The following is a 19,904-nucleotide window of genomic DNA, read 5'->3' on the forward strand; positions in this document are numbered from 1 at the left end:
TGTGTATGGGTTCTGCTCTTCTCTTGTCCCGAGAGTCACAGAGTGTAACATGAATTTGGTCTTTGCCCAGCCAAAATCCGGAAGCCGTACGGCCACTCCAAACCCGACCAGGTCATTCTTGGCTAAGCTACTAGTAGCGATGCGGATTGCCCGTTGCCTGCTAGCTAGCTCAATGGCTCTTTCGCTCTCGTCCGTAATAACCTCGACTCGCTCGTTCCACGGCTTAGCAGCATACGCGTCAATCGTCTCCAGTCTGCTTATCGGCACTTCGCTCATGTCTTCTGCAAGTTGCTACATCGGCGATATGAAGCGCGTGAACATCCGGAATCCTGCCGTCCGAAGAGGGTTACTACTTGGTAGTGTATGGATGTCGACCCATAGCTTGATCGCCCGCTTAGCGAAGCGACTTCGCGCTGGCAGGATGTGTGCTTCGGCTTCGGCGAGTGCCGTGGCCACTTTGTTAAATGCGCTCACAATCGCTTGTGCGCCCACCTTCTGTACTCTGTTGACGATATGCATCAGCCGATCGCCGCATGCATATCTCCACACGTTTGATGCGTAGTCCAAGATGGGAGCCACCATGGCGGTGAACAGCTGTCGGGCCGTCGCCGGAGGCAGGCCCTTCAACCGTTTGAGCTCAATGGCTGCTTCCAGTGCCCTGCTCGACACTCGTGCAATATGCTGTCTATACCGTAGCTGAGAGTCCATCGTAACTCCCAGTATTTTGACCTTGTCTTGCGGATATACCCTCTCGCCCTTGATCAGGAAAGGGTTGTTGTTGACTCTAGCCGCCTTTCTGCTGAAATGGATGATGGCGGTCTTTTCCAGCTCGAATGTGGCGCCACTGCGACCCTCCCAGTCGAGGGCTCTGTTAGTGATGGCTCGTATTCCTGCCTCGTTGGCTTGCGGAGTCGGTCCTGCCACCCATGCTATATAGTCGTCTACAAATGCGATGGATCCGCCTATCTTGTTGATAGGATGCTGTACGAGGTCTGCGTTGAAGAACAGGAAAAGAATTGGTGACAGCGGCGAGCCCTGTGGCAACCCTGCTTGTGGAAGTTCATGGCTCTTAGACGTACGGCCGTTGATCTCGATTGTGGCGGTGCGATCAGAACAGAATGCATTAATCCATTTCGTCAAACTTGTCGGTATACCTCGGGCTTACATTCTCTAGACGAGCCGCTCTTTGCACACGCCATTGTAGGCGCCTTTGACGTCGAAACTAATCAGACTCACTACTTGCCGTCGTCGCCACGCCTTATAGATGTACTCTTACAACAGAAGCACTGCTTGTTCTGCTAACCTGCGCTTCCTTGCGCCAAAATGGTTCGTGGGCAACAGACCATGCTCTTCCACGACGTACGAGATCCTTTCCGCCACGACCGACTCTAACACTTTGCCTAGGGTGGACAGTAGCGAGATTGGTCGCCATGCTTTGGCGATGGTGTAGTCTTCCTTGCCGGGCTTCTTCAGCGGGACGATCTTGGCATATCGCCACTGTTAAGGCAGCACACCCTCGGCTAGTGATTGTCTGAAAAGTGCTAGTATCCTGTCTTTGACTACTGGCCACGTCTGTCGCCAGACGATCGCCGGTAAGCCATCTTCGCCAGGTGCCTTCCATGGTTTCGTCGCAAACAGCTGTCGTTCAATCTCGTCGAGCGTGATAACGGGCATACTGACTGGCTCCCTTACCGTCGCCGTTCTCTCGTCTGCAATATCCTCGGGCAGCGGTGGGAAGAAACAACGCAGCAATTCCTCTGCTTGTTCATTCGTGTTAGTTGTCTGACTTCCGTCCTGCTTTGTTAGCTAAGGAATCGTATCAAACGAGGCTCCGCTTTGCGATTTTAGATACTTGGCGGCATTCCAGATGTTGGACTTATCGGCTAGAAAGTCATCCCAGTGTTTTCTCTTTTGTTCCCGAATGCTAGTGTGGTACTGCTTCGCAGCTGCTCTTGCTGTGTCCTCGAGCACCTGAGAGAAGCAGCCAGCTCTCCGCTCTGCTCTCGCCCGGTTTCTCCAATATGTATACACAGATCGCATCTGTGTCAGGTCCCTCGTCCACCACCGCTTCACATGGGGCGATGCTTTGGCCTTGGGTGTGAGTTCATAAACTGCCTCGGATACTGCTGACATGAGGTGGTCTGTTTTTTGTTGCACTGTCTCTCCGGCCGGTACCGTCTCCAGCGTGCGTTCGATCCGCGCGTTAATCTCTTTCCAGGGTGCGTTGCGCAGGAGCAACCTTTCCCTTGGCTGAATGTCCGGCATATCCATGTCTATCGTCGTCTCGATGGCTCGGTGATCCGACCCGTGGTCTGTCTCGGAGGCGTTACAGTGCATCATTCTGCTTGCTAGTTCGTTGCTAGCCAGCACCAAGTCGATCGTTATTATTAATGTTCCCTTTTCCCACGTCTTCGTCCCTCGTGGCAGAAGACTCTACAGTGAATAGTCGCTCATCAGGTCGATAATCGGGTCTGCTTCTCCTTACCGTGCCAACGTCACATCATCTCCTCCCTACAGCTGATCGTGTTAGTTAAAATCTCCGACCAGCATGACGTCCACAATATCCCCGCGCCTCCGTCGTGCATCATCCATCACTTCGCGCAATAGATCACACGCATCGCGAAGGGCGTCCTGGTCACTCGGCGGGATATACACCGAGACTACCAACACCCTTCTCTCTCCAACCCGGACCATCACTCCAGTCATGTCTGGTGACGCGATCGGCACCTGCTCCGCCACTATCTCCTGGCTCACCCACAACATGCTCCGGATCGCCCATCTCCCTTCTCTACACTCGTTCGGCAGCAACTTCGTCCACCTGTGGTGTGCCATTGGCACTGTCATTAATTTCCCTTCTTTCATCCTCGCTTGTGGTTCTTGTATTGCCAAAATTGAGGCTTCTCTCAAACTCGTGTCATTCATCAGGCTCTCTTGCACTGTTGCCTGCCGGCCCACATTCAGTTGCACCACCTGGAACTTCCTAGTCATGGCGTCCAGGGTAGAGTTTCGGACAGTTTCGGCTGAATGACTCGTGAGGACCACCACAAGGCACACATCTAAGGACGGTTTCTGTGCATTCCTTGTGAGCGTGGCCCTCCTTGGCGCATCTTCCACACTTTCCAGCATTCTTGCACTGGTATGCCTTGTGTCCAACCTGCTGGCAGTTGTAACACTGCGATGGTCCTTCTCGACGCTCAAATACTCTCGTATAGCCCGATTCTCCTCCGGCATGGAAGAAGCCTTCTGCCAATAGCCTTCTGGCGTCCGCTGCTTTGGTCAGGTAGACCACCATAGACCCATACGCCTTTGGCACCTCTTTCTTGCTCAGCTAAGAGATCTTGGCTACTGTCGTTTCGTTCTCCTGTCCAAACGCTTCAGCCGCCCCTTGACGGATGTTTCCGTTCTCGTCCAGCGCGGCAGTCCGGTTAACGCTATCGACCTTGATCGGGTATAGTTCGTCACGAAGTACTCTTGCTCCGCTAGTCACGATTTTCTCAGCAGTTCTTTTCACGAGTTCATGTTCGCTTTCGTCTCGGCAGACAATCTTGATTCTTTGCGGCTTCTTCGGATCCATCGTTACAACACGGCACCGCCAGTCTTTGTGGCCTTCGATTGATCGGATCTCTTTCTCCACGGCAGCTCGCGTCGTTCCGGCGTTCCATACATTCGCTTCATCCTCGCTTACTCTTGTGGTATCAATCGTGCAAAACAATGCATCGGTGAAGTTCGACGGGGTCGTATTCGCTGTGCTGAGAGTGCGCACATTCGTGGGTTGGCTTGTCGGTGGTGTTCGTGCCACGGCTGCATAGGACGCCTGTGGGCTCGTTTGTGTGCTTGCGATCAGCGCCTGGCCAGCCTTGATTTCTTCCAGTTCTTCCCGTGCCGTCTTCAACTCTGCTACGATATTCTCCATCTGACACTTGACTTCCGTTAGGCTCTGCTGCGTCGTCGCATGCTGTTCGTTGATCTCATCAATGACTTCTGACGGGTGAACAATCATTTCCTTCAACTCCTTCACTTGTCGCGCAGACAGCACCAGCATTTCCAGCACCTTCTTAGGGATGTCCCCCGCAATAACTTGACCGTCATCTTTATGGACTCTCGTGGTTTTTACGTTTGTCGTGCTACCAGCCGTCGTTCGTCTAGTAGGTTTCGCTGCCGCTGCAATGGCCGTCGTTGTTCGTGTCACTCGTTTGGCCGTCGTCGCGATAGAGTTTGACAACCCCACCACGATCTGCGGTTCTTCGCGGTCCGCCATTTTGGATCCCGCACCCCGCGTCAGCTAGTCCTCGAACCACCACGCTACGGTCTAATCGAAACCAATACAACACAACACAGGACAAGTCGTTCTCCAGGTGAGTACAGAAGCGGAGCGCATTGGTCCCGTCGTCGCGTCATATACACACACACACACACACACAAGTTTATTACGCCCGGGCTATTCCCCTAGAGGGCAACTAACTCTACACTACAAAATCATTTCCGAAGTTTCCGTCCTCACTCCGACTCGAGCCCATACTCACAGACTAATCTGTTTTCGTCTCAATCCATTCTCTTTCATGACATCCCTGTATGATACTGTTAGTGGTTAGTGTACAGCATTTCTGCTAAAATTTATTTCGATTTACAATTTTGATCGGTTGAATCTATGTATCACTCGTGGCATGAAGTAGTATGGGACCTGCATGAAATGCTCTCATAGCTAGCACGAAAGAGTCGTCTTATATCATGACTAGCCCAAACTGTATTGCTAGGGGGGCATGTTCCTCGATATTTTCTCCAACATAGACACAACTGACCATCCGAAACTGCAACTTCATACTACAACACGACTGCTCTAATTTATGGAATTGCAAATATTGTATTGCCCTGGTCTTTTTTTTCTTTTTGTTTTCTTTTTTTCGTATATGTGCGGCCAACAAACTCGAGGAGTTATTGACTGAAACCTATCCCCTTGCATTTAACTTTTTTCCGGTATGAACAGGACCGAACTTCTACATCGATTCATTCGTTACTCATCCCGTAGTAAAAGTTGTGTGTGCCTGCCTTGCGACTGGGAACGATGAGAAAACCATACAGTTCTGAACTTGTGTCGCCGAATACCCTGTGCTTTCACTAGCCTTTATGAGCTCCCGAGAATCATCGTTCTACTTGTGATCCTGTAGTTCCGGCTGAAATGATCTGTTCTTCATTGCACGCAATTCATCCTGCCGAGCCGATAACTTCTGGTAGTATTGATGGATGGCGAAATCGCCGGCCCCTCGAATGGGATGGAGTTCAACGAATCCCAAATCGATGAGGACCGTGTTTTGTGGAGGCAGTCTGGGTTTTTGATTATCATAGTGCGGAATCGTAGCAGTCGAAAGCCAATAGGGTCCAGGATTGCATGCATGGCATCTCCGTCCCAAAGCAATATTATAACCGCTACTGCCTTCCATATTTCCGCACTGTTATTTTCTGGATAGTTTGAATGACTGATTATGCGTGTCTTAGGGTGGTGGTGGTGGTGGTGCTGATACTAGAGGTTATCTAGAAAACTTTCTTCGGTAGACTTATGTACTATCTTTGCCAAAGAAAGATTTGAGGGTTATAAAAATCTAGAAGTGAGGTCAGCGAAAGGATCAGGCGGATAAGAGACAACTTAGGACTGGCATGTCCAAGATCTGGGTTAAACTGGCCGGCTTAAATACGAATGGAAATATGGATAGAACCAACGATGAGGTTGAATTACTAGATTAGCCATTCGCTTTGCGATACATTATGGTAACAGGTCGAAGAGCACAAAAATGGACAGGAAGGGTGACACAAGTCCGCATGTTATTACATACAACAGCCATAGTTAAAGTTGCCAATAAAGCACTCAAGACTATGCTAGCGGGCAATGCTTCAGGAGGAGTCGAGTCAATCAGCTTGGAACAAGATACAAGTACTATATCCAGGCTACATCCTGTTACATGGTTCATGGTGTTTGATTTTGTTGTGGGCTTCAAAAGTGCTTTAGAAACCAAGAATTCTGTTCCCGCTCACTATGTACTGTCATTCATGATTCATGGCTACATGATTGAAACCGGACCCACCATAATTCTTTTGCACCTTCGAATCTGGACACCAAAGCAGCTTTTTGCGTATTCAAGCCAGAAACAGTGGTCGCGAACTATTAAGCGCATGCTCGGAGATTGTGCAATGCGGTCCAGCATTGCAGAATAAACCTCGTTGGAAAAGAAGTGGTCTTCATGTACAGTATTCGCAGCAGATCTAGTCATAGACCAAATTGCTCGTTCTTGCGACACATCTTGGGCCACAATACAGCTCTTGTCACTCGCTGCAGGATTGTCATCTTTGAGCTGCTTCTGGCTCGTCGCTGTTGTGTCTCTGACAAACCGGGGGGCCAGGCACAAAAACAGGGCTCAAGGTTCCCGTCAAACTGTGGAGACAGCCAGAGTAGTCCGATTTCGTCCCTGTCCCAATCGTGTCCTCGACCCTCCTCCGGTATGCCCGCTATTGCACCAAAATGTAGCTAATATGCCTCAAAACATTATCCGTTTGTAGCTTTTGTGTACCTCCATGAGTAGACTTCAGCCAGTCTCGATAACTACTCCGCATCTTTTGCAAATTTCAGTCATCGCAGTTCACCTTCTACGGCATCCTTGGCCAAGGTTCTGACTGGCCTTCGAGCACTGGCAATCATGTACTGAACTTTTGTGGGTGTACGATACTGGTCTATGCGTCTCAATGATGAACAGTGGTCTCGTGAGTGCAGCACGGGAAAAGTAGGCTCAGAAACAGGACTCATGCCATGCCGGGCTACTTTGAGTGAGGCGATCGATCCTGCCTCGAGCCTACAAACGATGCCACCTGGAAGTGCCTCGAGCCTACAGCTGATGCCGTCTACAAGTGCCTCGAGCCTAGAGATGATGCCGTCTAAAAGTGCCTCGAGCCTAGAGATGATGCCATCTGGAAGTGCTTCAAGCCTACAGCTGATGTATTACTCCTTTCCCGCAGGCCGTCCTATCTCCTTAGGTTCCTGAGGGGGTCGCAGATGTCCATCCCTGTGTACCGGCCAGCGAAGACGGCCTCTGCAACCTGTACGTGGTGCTGGCTACGAACCTGTTCGTCCTGACTGAGATCTTCGGTCGAGATTGAGCAGAGCCAATGCAGAGACGCAATAGATAGTCAAATTAGTGAATACAAAAGACATGTCTGTTCATACAGAGATCTCAATCCCAAGATTATACACACCGTATTTTGTATCGTTGTTGCGTAGGACTGCTTGCTGCACCATGCCCACTTCGTAAAGTCTCTGTGTCTGTGACAAGAATTGTTCGTGCTGGTCCTTGATCACACCTGCTCCTCAATGTGTTTTCATTCCATCCGGAAGCGCTACAATAATGTGGCAATATGAGTCAAGGGAATAAAGGGAAGCCGTACAGAACTTCTTGGCGCAGTGCCAGAATTGGGCTGCGAACCAAATTCATACTCGGCGCACAGCTTGATTGTTTGATTGATTGATTGTATCTAACGTGGGGAACATCCCTTATTAGGGCAAACCACGCCTCCCAGAGCCATACATCGCAGGGTTGTGGAGGTGTCAGTGTATGTATATACATGTCAGAGCCGTTCACGTGCCAATCCACGCTATTGCGGTATCATGCTGGCGCTGCCAGATAATTTTAGTCAGTACCCAACCTCGATTTCGTCGGAAAACATCCCCGTCCATTGCATCCGACCCATCAGTCCGCAGTCCTCCGGTTTGAACATCGCCCCAGTAGCCGTTCGATGTCCGTCGAATTGGTGAAGGTGAAAGCAGGTGATGTTGCTTCCGCCGGCGGGGAAAAACCACCGAGGTGGAAAAACCCGCCAGAATTGGATATGTGAGGAAGACTCTTTGGTCATCGGGCTCTACGATAGAGCCCATCTCACCGTCGTGTGACTGTTGACGACTGGCACAAGCCGGGTTAAGGGGACCGTAGCGGGATTCGAACCCACTTGCTCTCGTCGCCCACCGCAACAACGAGAGCACTGCCAGGCGCACTTAACCACTGCGCCATACGGGCTTCGGCGCACAGCTGATAGATACTTCCGGCTGATGGATACTTCCGGCCAATGGATACTACCGGCCAATGGCACACCAACATCCGTGCTGGTGTGGCATCATCAATACAATACTCGTCCGATGAGAACTGGTGACTGTATGGTGAAGAGGACAAAAAATGGCATCGAGGTCGGCTTTTCGGACATGCCAGAGACAAGGGTAAAACCGTGCCCAGTCATGACATGAGAACTGAGGGGTTGCGTGCCATTATTGTGCTGATGCCAGCACCCGTGGTGACGATGATGCTCTTGGATCGCGAGACAGCATTTGCGATCAACTGCCATCCGGTCGCAGAATCTTCCTCGATCCAAATTGGACATTTGAATTTCGTGGTGCGCTCCATGCCACGTGGTGTACCAATTAATGGTCTGGGTGATGAGCGGTCGTGAGGTGAAGGCCGAGTAGGTCTAATTGCGAGGAGAGGACGACTCGAGATCAGGCGGGCTTGATGGCTTTTATAGACGACGACGTGGAGGTAGCTGGCACGAGTCCTAGAAGCAGATAAGGGGAATCCGTTGATTCACGTGCAATAGATGCCCTGTGCATGCAAATGTGCCCCAGGTGCTCGCGCTCTGGGTGGTCCCCCATGAATGTATGCAGTGTGCCTTAGGTGCCCCCTGTGTCGTTGGAGTGACTGTATACGGCTCGTCTGGACGGTCACGCGCTATTAGCAAACGAACGACTGATGCCACGGTCAGCTTGCTCTCTTGAATTGCCGGGTATATGATGGCGAGGGAGGACTGCGTGGCATCTTAGGCTGACGCTGGGAACGTAGCTGCTCTTCGCGGCTGACCGATGTGAAGCTTGAGGCGAAGCTCGTTGCAAAGCCTGTTGTTACCTCGGTGTCGTCCGCATCATCTTCGCCGTATGCATGATGAAGAATGGCCAGTTCCACGTTGGTTTGCTGGCTATCCTGAGTTTCCTGAGTGATGTGATAGCCAGGCCTCTGCCCAGGCTCAGCAGGGGCTTTAACATGGTGGGAATATAGATTGAGGTATCCGCTGAGGAAGGTTGCCGTAAAAGCATAGGCATTGCCATCGTAGACAGGATTATCCAAAAGGTGGTTCTGCAAGGCATGCATAATAATAGTCCCATGCGCGCCATCCAGGACCACCTGTCCCTCAGCTACATCAAAGGTTCCCCCAGAAGACTTAGCTTCCAGGTAGGATTCAATGGACGGTGTAACAACTGTGATAGTGGGGGAAGGCCTGCCTGCAAGGTCGTAACGTCCTGGCGCTCGAGAATAGCGCCGTGCTTTTGCAATCAGCAACTTACAAAGGATGAGAAGAACAACCTACCGGCGCATTTTTACATGGCAGCATGGAAAAGATCAGCATGCATGGACGAGTCTACACTTCATTTCATATGCGATCTGTGGTACTGTGACAGCACCGCATCGGCCTTGTTCGCGCCGAGGTGGGGGCTCGCAGGGCTGGGAGACATTGAACCAGATGTATGATATGCTACGTCAGGTAACAACGTCCGATGCAAATCTATTAACTGTAACCAAGTTCGCATAACATTCGCGACATTCTTGCTACGTGTAATGACTAAGTATGTCCTTTCAACAATGTGAGGTAGGTGCATATACGCGTGTTCGCATCTGTAGGATTTAGCCGTTCACATAAGGTTGTGTAATTCACCCGAATTGATGAGCTGGATGCCTCTGATTCATAGCAGATAAACGACCAACAATGGAGAGAATCCGCTCACACTCAGCCTATGAGACGATTCTGTAGGTGGCCGAGCTAGATGCATTCTTTGCATTTGCTTCTATGATGGACGTCCATATATTAAACATTCACAATTATCAATGAAGAAGATTTCCGGAAGATTGCAGTGGAAAACTTCACGTTGTGTCACGGGTTGATCGGCTGCGGAGGAAGATATTCCCAAATGGTGAGAGGTGAAAGAAGCTAAACCCAGAGCTTTATGCGTCGATAAAAGACGTTTTACGCCAGGCAAGGAAATTTTCAGAAGTGATCGCCGATAATGAATAATACAGTACAAGTCTAAATATGAAGGAAGCGCTAACAACGTGTTGTTTTCTCAGGAGCCCACGGTGATCTGCAATTCTCGGATATAGAGATGTACATGAAGCAAAAGGAATGAATAGCGTCAAATGAGCAAGGGATAGCAGATGCCACACATGTGACGAGTATCAATACGATCCATCGTAAGCAATTCAGGTTGTAACAAAAAGGTAGCACACTACCTGAAGACACGACCCTGCAAACAAACAGAAAAAGAAAACCAACATTTGTCTCATTCGGTCCCTGCATACTCTTGAGACAATTCACCCACCCGTCCTCGGCAGCTACGACACTCCTTCCATCCATCTCCCAAGATATGCTCGCTTTGAAAGAAGCACGTATTGTCACTCGCGACAAAAGACCATCCATTTTCTGTATTGTTGCTCTGGTCCCTTTTCGCCGTGGATAAGCCCGAATTGTCATCCTTTGGCACTGGTACTGGCTGGGTCCCACGCTCGTCCTCTGGTACTGGACTAGGTTCGGGCTCCGGCTCGACCGCGAAAGTATTCTTCTTCTTCTTCTTCATGGCCTTCTTCGAGACCAGTGAGCCCCAGAAATCGTCCTCTGGCACTGGTACTGGCTCAGGCTCGGGCTCGGGCTCGGGCTCAAGCACTAGTACTGGCTGGGTCCCAGGCTCGTCATCTGGTACTGGAAGAGGTTCGGGCTCCGGCTCGAACGCGAAAGTAGCCGCCTTCTTCTTCTTCATGGCGTTCTTCGGACCAGTAAGCCCCAGATATCGTCCTCTGGCACTGGTACTGGCTCCGGCTCCGGCTCCGGCTCCGGCTCCGGCTCGAGCTCAACGCTAGGGCCAGGATCAGAATCTATTTGGCATGGCTCTGCCTCCGATACATGTGGCACAGTCGACTTTGCCAAAGTCGGACTAGGACCCTTTTTGACTGCTGCCAGGTCGCTTGTGAATAACTCCGATAGACCCCTTAGGATGATATCACTGAATGATAGCACCTCGTGCTCGTTCTGAGGAGTATACTCCAAAAGGGTCGTAGGGTCCTCAAAGAGGTGCTTCAACTCTATCTGTATATAGTCACTAAGCCACATGTCTCCTGCGCTTAGTTTCAAAGGCACTCTTTGAAACAGATTAAGAACAAGCGAGAACGGAAGTTCGTCTGCTAATCTTTCGATTTCGCCTTGGGCAGTTTTGTGCAAATACTCAAGTTCGTACTGCTGAGAAGCATTGTAAACGTGAACACTTGTTGTGAGCTCGTCAACAAGCCGCTCACGGGGTGATTCGCCTTTGGGCTGGAGACACTGATACGTGCCAGTAAGGAGGTAGTGGAAGATGACATGCCCGACGGCTGAAGTGATATCGTCTAATCTTAGGGCTGAAGAGGGCCATGCAAGGTTTGATGATAGTTTTGGACTTTTCTGAAGCAAAGAGCTTGGCACGTTAAGAGTGAGACCATCACTAAAGGACACCCGGATGCTTGAGCTTGCATAAGGGCTTATGAACGTTATAAACCAATTCAAAATAGCGAATTGGCTACCACTTACGAGGATTTAGGTCGCGCGTCAGGTTTACCAGTGTTAGGAGCTGCATCAGGGCTATCAGTTCGCCGTGGGTTTTTGCCCTGCTTTGCCATTTCTCGTCTGTTCGTCAGTTTTAAAGGTGATGTACTTCTCAAATAATGCTCAATACTTTGTTGTTTTGCGAAGGTGTGAAGACTATGAGAATAAAACGATCGCAATGAAGGTAGCAGTTGTTTTTCAGTGATCTTAGAAGTGCGGGGGTTCTTGCGCAGCATCGAATCAGCTCAGGCCAGATGTACACACATGCATGTGTGATGCAATGTTGGCTGCAACCCAGCGGCTACACACAACTCCGCGACTTCCACCAATATAACATTGCTACACGACTGGCGTGCCGCCTGCAGGGATACAAAGAAAGCCATGCGGGAATACTGAAACTTGACCACTCGATAATCGGCAGGACAGCTTTCCCCACCGCACTTTCGCTCATGAGAGAATACCATTGGCAAGTGGACTTCAATACTGGATGCTTTCGCATAGAGATTGGGATGCCTGATAACACAACCATGGTGGTCAAGACCCGCCTACCAAGCGAGGCAGCAACTCTGGTCACAGCACGCATATTCCACTTTTCCAACCGACGGACAAGGCGATACACAGCAAAAGCAGCCCCTGCAGGTCTCGACCGGATATTGACCACTAGTCGCTCGTCACTAGCTGTTGCGTTGAGCTACTTCCTGTCTTGTTTGTTTCCGTTTTTCTGTGGGGTGCGTCCTATAGCGTGTCTTGTAGAAGAAGGGTTAGTTTGTACGCATAGCTACATGCCTTCAATGATGCGCACGCTAACGAGGATCAATAATAATTACAGTCACTTTTGCTGCATACTAGTAGGGCCAAAGCGTGGGGTGCTGTAGGATCCATTTGAGCGATCATCCGAACTAGGAAGTGATGCGCCATTTAGTCCTTATGCGCAGGATGGCTCTTTTCGCCCCCCTAGTCACGGCTCTTTCAGTCTCAACGCTAGCGCTCAGTAAAGTATGTCGCAAGAATTTTAACCTATGTCAGGTTTCGCTAAGCTACTGTACCTAGAACGATACATACGTAAGCCCTGTTGTTGTTACAGTGAGTAACGAAATCGGCTTCCGCCCATATGGGCGAAAATCAATATTCTCGAGAGCCATTTTTAAATCCTTTTCGAAATTGACAGGTTAATTCTAGCGCTTACTCAGATAGGCATTACTTGGTTGACATGAATTTGTCACATTGCTTTCCTGGAAACGTCTTGCAATTAAACATTCATGTTCTTTATGTATGGAACAGGCCATTCAGATCGATAGTGTAAATTCTAAGACTTCACCCAGTTCCCAGTCTTACGCTGTCCACGCTATGGACACATACGGATCGTTACCCGAACAAGTTAAGAACAATGTATTTATCATTCTACAATGCTCGATCCAGAAACGGCTCTCGCGAGAAACAAATTCTTGCTCTTAATGCGGAAGCCAATTTCGTTACTGACTGTAATTGTTCCTACGACGGGATCAATCATGACTGTTGGCACGAGACATTCTGCCCGACTTGACCGGTAGAAGAGTGCAAAGACACTGCAATTTTAACCCTCACGAAGGCGACGAACACTGTAAGACCGGACGAATTGATTGGCGTGGTTGGAGGATCAGCCGACGCGAGGTGCGGGAGCTAAAATGGCTTCCGACGTGGAGGCGGAAATCGTGGTGGGGGTGTCAGACTCTATCGCGACGACGGCCAGACGTGTGACGCGGGCGACGACAGCCACTACAACGGCAGCGAGAACGACAAGACGAACTGCATCTGGCACTACGACAAACGACGACCCGATTAGAACTCGCGAAGATGGCGACCGGGTCACCGGGGGACTTGCCCCCCAGAAAATGCTGGATATGCTAGTACTCTCAGCGCGACAAGGGAAAGAGATGAAGGCGATGGTTATGCATCTGTCCAAAAGTATCGAAGAAAGCAGCGACCGGCACAGGCAGGAGCTTAGCGCAATGAAAAATCTGGTGGAACAGTTAACGACCGAACTGAAAAGCGTGCGGGAGGAACTGGAAGAGATCAAGGCCGGCCAGGCATTGATCGCAAGCACGCAAAAGAGCCCGCAAGCATCGTATGCAGACGTCGCACGTACGCCACCGACAAGCCAACCCACGAACGTGCGCTCCCTAGGCACAGGAAACACGACCCCTTCCAACTTCACGGACACACTATATTGCACGATCGACACCACAAGAGTAAGCGCGGACAATGCGAACACATGGAACGCTGGAACGACTAGGGCAGCGGTAGAGAAAGAGATCCGATCGATGGAAGATCACAAGGAGTGGAGATGCCGAGCGGTGACGATGGACCCAAAAAGGCCACAGAGAATCAAGATCGTATGCCGAGACGAAAGCGAGCACGAGCTCGTGAAGAGAACCGCCGAGAAGATCGTGACCGGCGGAGCAAGAGTGCTAAGAGATGAGCTGTATCCGATCAAGGTGGACAGCGTCAACCGGACTACCGTGCTAGACGAGAACGGGAACATCCGCTAAGGGGCGGCAGAAGCGATTGGACAAGAGAACGAAGCAACAGTGGCCAAGATCTCTTGGTTAAGCAAGAAAGAAGTGCCCAAAGCGTATGGTTCCATGGTAGTCTACCTGACCAAAGTAGTAGACGCCCGAAGGATGTTGGAGGAAGGCTTCATCCACGCCGGAGGAGAGTCGGGCTACACGAGCGTATTTGAACGCCGCGAAGGTCCTGCCCAGTGTTATAACTGCCAGCAGATTGGATACAAGTCATTCCAGTGCAAGAACAGCCGGGTCTGCGGAAGGTGCGCTAAGGAAGGCCATGTGCACAGGGAGTGCACCGAAGCGGTGCTCAGATGTGTGCCATGTGGTGGTCCGCACGAGTCCTTTAGCAGAAACTGTCCGAAGCTCTACCCGGTCCGCCATGACTAGAGAGCTCCGGGTGGTGCAGCTGAATGTGGGCCGACAGGCAACGGTGCAAGAGAGTCTGATGAATGACACGAGAATGAGGGGAGTGTCGGTTGTGGCCATACAAGAGCCACAAGCGAGGATGAAAGAGGGAAAGTTGATAACGGTGCCACGCGCACACTACGGGTGGACAAAGGTAGTGCCGACGGAGAGCAGGGACGGAAGATGGGCGATCCGGAGTATGTTATGGGTAAGGAAGGAACTAGAAGCGGAGCAGGTAATGATCGCATCGCCGGACATGACCGGGGTGATGATTAGGATTGGGGAGAGAAAGGTGTTAGTAGTCTCGTTGTACATCCCGCCAACCGACCAGGATGCTCTCCGCGACGCGTGTGACTTACTACGCATAGTAGTCAATAACGCTCGACGGAGACGAGGGGATATTGTAGACATCATGCTAGTTGGAGATTTCAATCAGCACGATCAGTTATGGGGAGGAGAGGAGGTGACATTGGCTAGACAAGGAGAAGCAGACCCGATCATCGAACTGATGAGCGACTGCTCGTTACAGAGTCTTCTGCCGCGGGGGACGAAGACGTGGGAGAAGGGCGTATCAGCGACGACGATTGATTTGGTGTTGGCCAGCAACGAGCTGGTAAGGCAAGTAGCGCACTGCGCCGCTTCCGATGTAAACCACGGATCCGACCATCGAGCGATCGAGACAACGATAGGCATGGACATGTTAGACTTCTAACCGAGAGAACGACTGCTCCTTCGCAATGCACCATGGAAGGAAATCAACAAGCGCATCGCACACACACTCGAGGCGTTACCCGCTAGAGAAACAGTGCAACAAAAGACGGACTACCTGATGTCGGCAGTAGCTGAAGCAGTACACGCGCTCACGCCCAAGGCCAAAGCATCACCTCATGCAAAGCGGTGGTGGACGTCGGACCTGACACAAATGCGATCAGTATACACGTACTAGAGGAACAGAGCAAGGGCGGAGAGAAGGGCAGGTTGTTTCTCACAGGCGCTGGACGATGCCGCCAAGGCCGCGGCTAAGTAGTACTACACGAGCATTCGCGAACAGAAGAGAAAACACTGGGATGAGTTTCTTGTTGACGAGTCCAACATTTGGAATGCAGCCAAGTACCTGAAGTCTTAGAGCGGCGCAGCGTTTGACAAGATCCCCCAGCTGACGAAGCAGGATGGAAGTCAGACCACTAACACGAATGACCAAGCGTAAGAGCTGTTACGGTGCTTCTTCCCGCCATTGCATGAAGACATTGCAGACGAAAGGATAATAACGACAAGGGACCCGGTCAGCATGCCTAACATCACGTTAGACGAGATTGAACGACAGTTGTTTGCGGCCCAACCACGGAAGGCACCTGGCGAAGATGGTCTTCCGGTAGTTGTGTGGTAGCAGACATGGGTGGTCGTCAGGGATAGGATCCTAGCGCTCTTCAGACAATCGCTAGCCGAGGGTGTGCTCCCGTAGCAGTGGCGACATACTAAAATTGTACCGCTCAAGAAACCGGGCAAGGAGGACTACACTATGGCTAAAGCATGGCGCCCGATCTCATTGCTGTCGACCCTGGGCAAGGTGCTGGAGTCAGTCGTGGCTGAGAGGATCTCGTATGTCGTAGAAGAATTCGGTCTATTGCCTACGAACCACTTTGGGGCGAGGAAACGCAGATCAGCCGAACAAGTAGTGCTCTTACTACAGGAGTACATTTACAAGGCATGGCGACGACGACAGGTAGTAAGCTTGATCAGCTTTAACGTAAAAGGGGCATATAATGGAGTGTACAAAGAGCGGCTCATCCAGAGGATGGAAGCTCGGGGCATACCGATAAGCCTAACAAAGTGGATCGATGCATTCTGTTCTAACCGCACGGCTACGATTAAGATCAATGGTCGTACTTCTGAGAGCCATAGTCTACCACAAGTAGGACTACTACAAGGCTCACCGCTCTCACCCATTTTGTTCCTGTTCTTCAATACAGACCTGGTGTAACATCCCATCAACAAAGTTGGTGGTTCCGTTGCCTTCGTTAATGACTACACGGCGTGGGTAGCAGGTCCGTCAGCGCAAGCGAATGAGGCGGGTATACGAACAATCATCGACAAAGCTCTCGACTAGGAAAATCGTAGCGGTGCCACGTTCGAGGCAGACAAGACGGCCATTATCCACTTTAGTCGGAAAGAGGCCAGAGTGAATAAAAACCATTTCCTGATCAAAGGGGAGCGGGTATATCCACAAGACAAGGTCAAGATTCTAGGCGTCACGATAGACTCGCAACTACGTTATAGACAACACGTGGCCCGCGTCTCGAGCAAAGCGCTAAAAGCCGCTATTAAACTGAGACGTCTCAAAGGCCTGCCACCGGCGACGGCCAGACAGCTGTTTACGGCCATGGTAGCTCCGATTCTGGACTACGCATCGAACGTCTGGAGATATACCTGTGGTGATCGACTGATGCACGTCGTCAATAGAGTGTAGAGAGTGGGCGTACAAGCGATTATAGGCGCGTTTAGCAAGGTAGCCACGGCCGTCGGCGAGGCGGAGGCACACATCCTGCCAGCTCGAAGTCGCTTTGCCAAGCGGGCAGTCAAGCTTTGGGTCGACGTCTATACACTGCCGAGTAGCAACCCTCTTCGCACGGCAGGGTTTCGGATGTTCACGCGGTTCATCTCGCCAATGTAGCAACTTGTAAAAGACATGAAGAACGTGCCGATAAGCAGGTTAGAGACGATCGACGCCTATGTAATCGAGCCGTGGATCGATCGGGTAGAGGTCGTGTCGGGAGGTAGCGATCGAGCGACTAAGCTAGCTAGTGCGCAATGGGCTGTCCGGATCGCCACGGCCAACTCAAGCAAGAACGACCTGGTAGGATTCGGAGTGGCCACACGACTACCAGAGTCCAGCTCGGCAAAGAACAAGTTTATGCTACAATCAGTCACCCTTAGAACGAGAGAAGAGCAAAACCCGTACACGGCGGAACTAGCAGCAATGACACGGGGCCTACGAAAAGTACCGCAATACCTTAAGCAGCGAGTAGTTATGATATTCACAAGCAACAATGGTGCTGCTCTAAGTATGAAACAGCCACGGCATTAATCGGGCCAAAAGGAGATCACCGACTTTTACGCGTCCGTAGCTCAACTTAGAAAGAAGAGAAACAAGATCATCATTGTTCAGAGGGCACAAGAACATGCAGAGAATCAAGATGATGACGAAGTTATTAATAATGATACCCGCCGTCATGCAAATAATGGTATTTTCGCCTTAGTACGGCTAGCCAAAGAAGCTACGCGAAAAGCGACTCTTCCAAGCGGTCCGCCTCGCGCAGCGCCATTTCGGGCCAAATCGACCACACTAAACAACGCCAGAAAGACACTCAACAAACCAGAAGCATTACCAGACAACATTAGAGCGTTCTCGAAACGGATCGACACAACACTACCAGGAAGACATACCCGGCTATTATATGACGCGTTGTCATGGAAGGAGGCTAGCGTTCTGGTCCAACTACGGACAGGAATGGCGAGGCTCAACTATTACCTAGCACAAATTAGCGCGGTCGCTTCACCACAATGTGATTATGGACATGCGAAAGAGACGGTAAAGCATTTCGTCCTGCATTACAGAAAATGGACAAGCCATCGCAAAGACCTACTCAAATACACACAAAACAGAAGTAGGAGCATTTCGTTCCTTGTAGGCGGAAAGACGAACAGCGACGACAAGGATTGGACACCAGACATGGAAGCGGTTCGGGCTACGATCAAATTCGCCATGGCGACGGGTCGTCTACAGTTCACAATAAAGGGAATGGACAGTTCAGAACAATAGGATAAAAGCGGGCACAATAGTGGAGGTATTTGTAATGTATACTAACCTAGTCAGCAGGTCGCGCTTTAGTCGCCGAGGATAGGACTCTGAACACTTGGAGAAGTCAACTTCAAGCAGATCTGCTATGCACTAACAACTAACAGTATTATACAGGGATGCCATGGAAGAGAAATGGACTGAGACGAAAATCAATTAGTCTGTGATTATGGGCTCAAGTCGGAGCTAGGACGGAAACTTCAGAAGCGATTTTGTACTATAACGTTAGTTGCCCTCTAGGGGAATAACCCGGGCGTAATAAATGTGTGTGTGTGTGTGTGTGTGTGTGTGTATGCATTACTCGCTTTGAAATAGTTTACACTATCGATACCTGCTCAAGTATTTCTACCATGCAGATGTCCACTCTAGCTGCTGTTCTAATAGGCCAAGTCCTAGCTGATGTCTGGGCTGGCCGAACACGATCTCAATGGGCTAGACTACAGCCTCTTCGGGGCCAGGAGGACCCGGGTATTGAATCTCCGAGCTCTGACGATAAAACTGAAGACACCAACATCGAAACGGACGTGCAAAGTAAAAGAGAATATTTTAAAGACAATGCAGTTGAGGAGAATCCTCGTGTGAACGAACGCGCCCGAGTGAATCGAAAAGACAGCAAGATTACTGTAAAGAAACTCAACGATAAGTCACAGTACTCTCGGAAATTGCAAAGGCCTAGAAGACGAGTCAATATTGCTAAAAGAAAGAAGCTTCCGTGTGGATCTGTCACTCCTTCCAGAACCCAGAACAAGTCCTACCAGCAAGTAATATCACAACCGCAACGACTCATTCTTTCCAAGCTGGACACGTACTCAGCTCTCTACAACTCCAAAATCTATCACACTCGCTCCGGCCGTCCAAGTGCGCCGACGTGGAAGGTTCTGGATAACTATAATACTGAAAGGTTATTGAGGCTCTCAAAGCATCACCACGAGAAGAGATCCAGACAAAGGGCACAGGATCCCGAAGCGGAGAGATTCTCATATGACTAGTTCGAGGGATTTAGGAAGCGCTTATTATGGGACAAGCAAACATTACAAAAATCCAAGAGCCTAGAATGAGTTAGAGAGCTATGGAATCATGTTTTCGACTATAGCAATACCGAGATCACCTCGGTGTCACGTGCTATTCTTTCTTTTCTCCTTCATCTCTTGTCTTGTACCTTATACGTAGTGCATATGATAGTAACAACAATCTCGTTTCGCCAAGCCAACGTCTTTGCTCCGACAAGGCTACTGTCAAGACATGAACAGAATAGTTCCTCTAGATTTTATAACAGTTCCTTTTATATTCTCACTTAGTAGCCAATCCTCTAAAGTCTAGGTATACATTAAATCCGGATCTACTAAGGATTCTCGTACTTGTTCTCCGTGTAGCTTCAAATCTAATAAATGATTTGGGGTGTGGCGTGTGTTAGAGTGACTGCCTTTCCTGCTCCGACTTCAAATGTT

General features: G+C 50.3%; 4 protein-coding genes and 1 pseudogene across 5 annotated transcripts; 1 reads left to right on the forward strand and 4 right to left on the reverse strand.

Annotated features, from left to right (window-relative positions):
* Positions 1–7,961: 7,961 nt before the first annotated feature.
* Positions 7,962–8,054, reverse strand: BKA67DRAFT_t185 (annotated as a pseudogene). Its single transcript has one exon. The product of its transcript is annotated as a tRNA-OTHER (tRNA).
* Positions 8,055–8,128: 74 nt separating this feature from the next.
* BKA67DRAFT_586408 (uncharacterized protein) lies at positions 8,129–8,590 on the reverse strand. The gene has a single exon (XM_046104250.1). It carries the CDS (start codon positions 8,410–8,412, stop codon positions 8,155–8,157), a length of 258 nt encoding a protein of 85 aa, XP_045952245.1. The 5' UTR covers positions 8,413–8,590; the 3' UTR covers positions 8,129–8,154.
* A 196-nt stretch (positions 8,591–8,786) lies between these two features.
* Positions 8,787–9,173, reverse strand: BKA67DRAFT_541888 (uncharacterized protein; the record flags this gene model as incomplete). The annotated part of the gene is made up of 1 exon (XM_046101012.1): positions 8,787–9,173. The coding sequence occupies one exon, from the start codon at positions 9,171–9,173 to the stop codon at positions 8,787–8,789; it is 387 nt and encodes a 128-aa protein (XP_045952246.1).
* Positions 9,174–9,967: 794 nt separating this feature from the next.
* On the reverse strand, positions 9,968–12,567 carry BKA67DRAFT_651404 (uncharacterized protein; the record flags this gene model as incomplete). Its single annotated transcript, XM_046106073.1, has 5 exons — positions 9,968–10,837; positions 10,882–11,584; positions 11,635–11,730; positions 11,914–12,194; positions 12,496–12,567. The coding sequence occupies 5 exons, from the start codon at positions 12,565–12,567 to the stop codon at positions 10,358–10,360; spliced, it is 1,632 nt and encodes a 543-aa protein (XP_045952247.1). The 3' UTR covers positions 9,968–10,357.
* A 6,239-nt stretch (positions 12,568–18,806) lies between these two features.
* On the forward strand, positions 18,807–19,521 carry BKA67DRAFT_670359 (uncharacterized protein; the record flags this gene model as incomplete). Its single annotated transcript, XM_046108671.1, has 1 exon — positions 18,807–19,521. The coding sequence occupies one exon, from the start codon at positions 18,807–18,809 to the stop codon at positions 19,443–19,445; it is 639 nt and encodes a 212-aa protein (XP_045952248.1). The 3' UTR covers positions 19,446–19,521.
* Positions 19,522–19,904: the final 383 nt, after the last annotated feature.

This window comes from Truncatella angustata (genome assembly GCF_020726525.1).
Source record: "Truncatella angustata strain MPI-SDFR-AT-0073 chromosome Unknown BKA67scaffold_11, whole genome shotgun sequence".
NCBI classification, from domain to species: domain Eukaryota; kingdom Fungi; phylum Ascomycota; class Sordariomycetes; order Amphisphaeriales; family Sporocadaceae; genus Truncatella; species Truncatella angustata.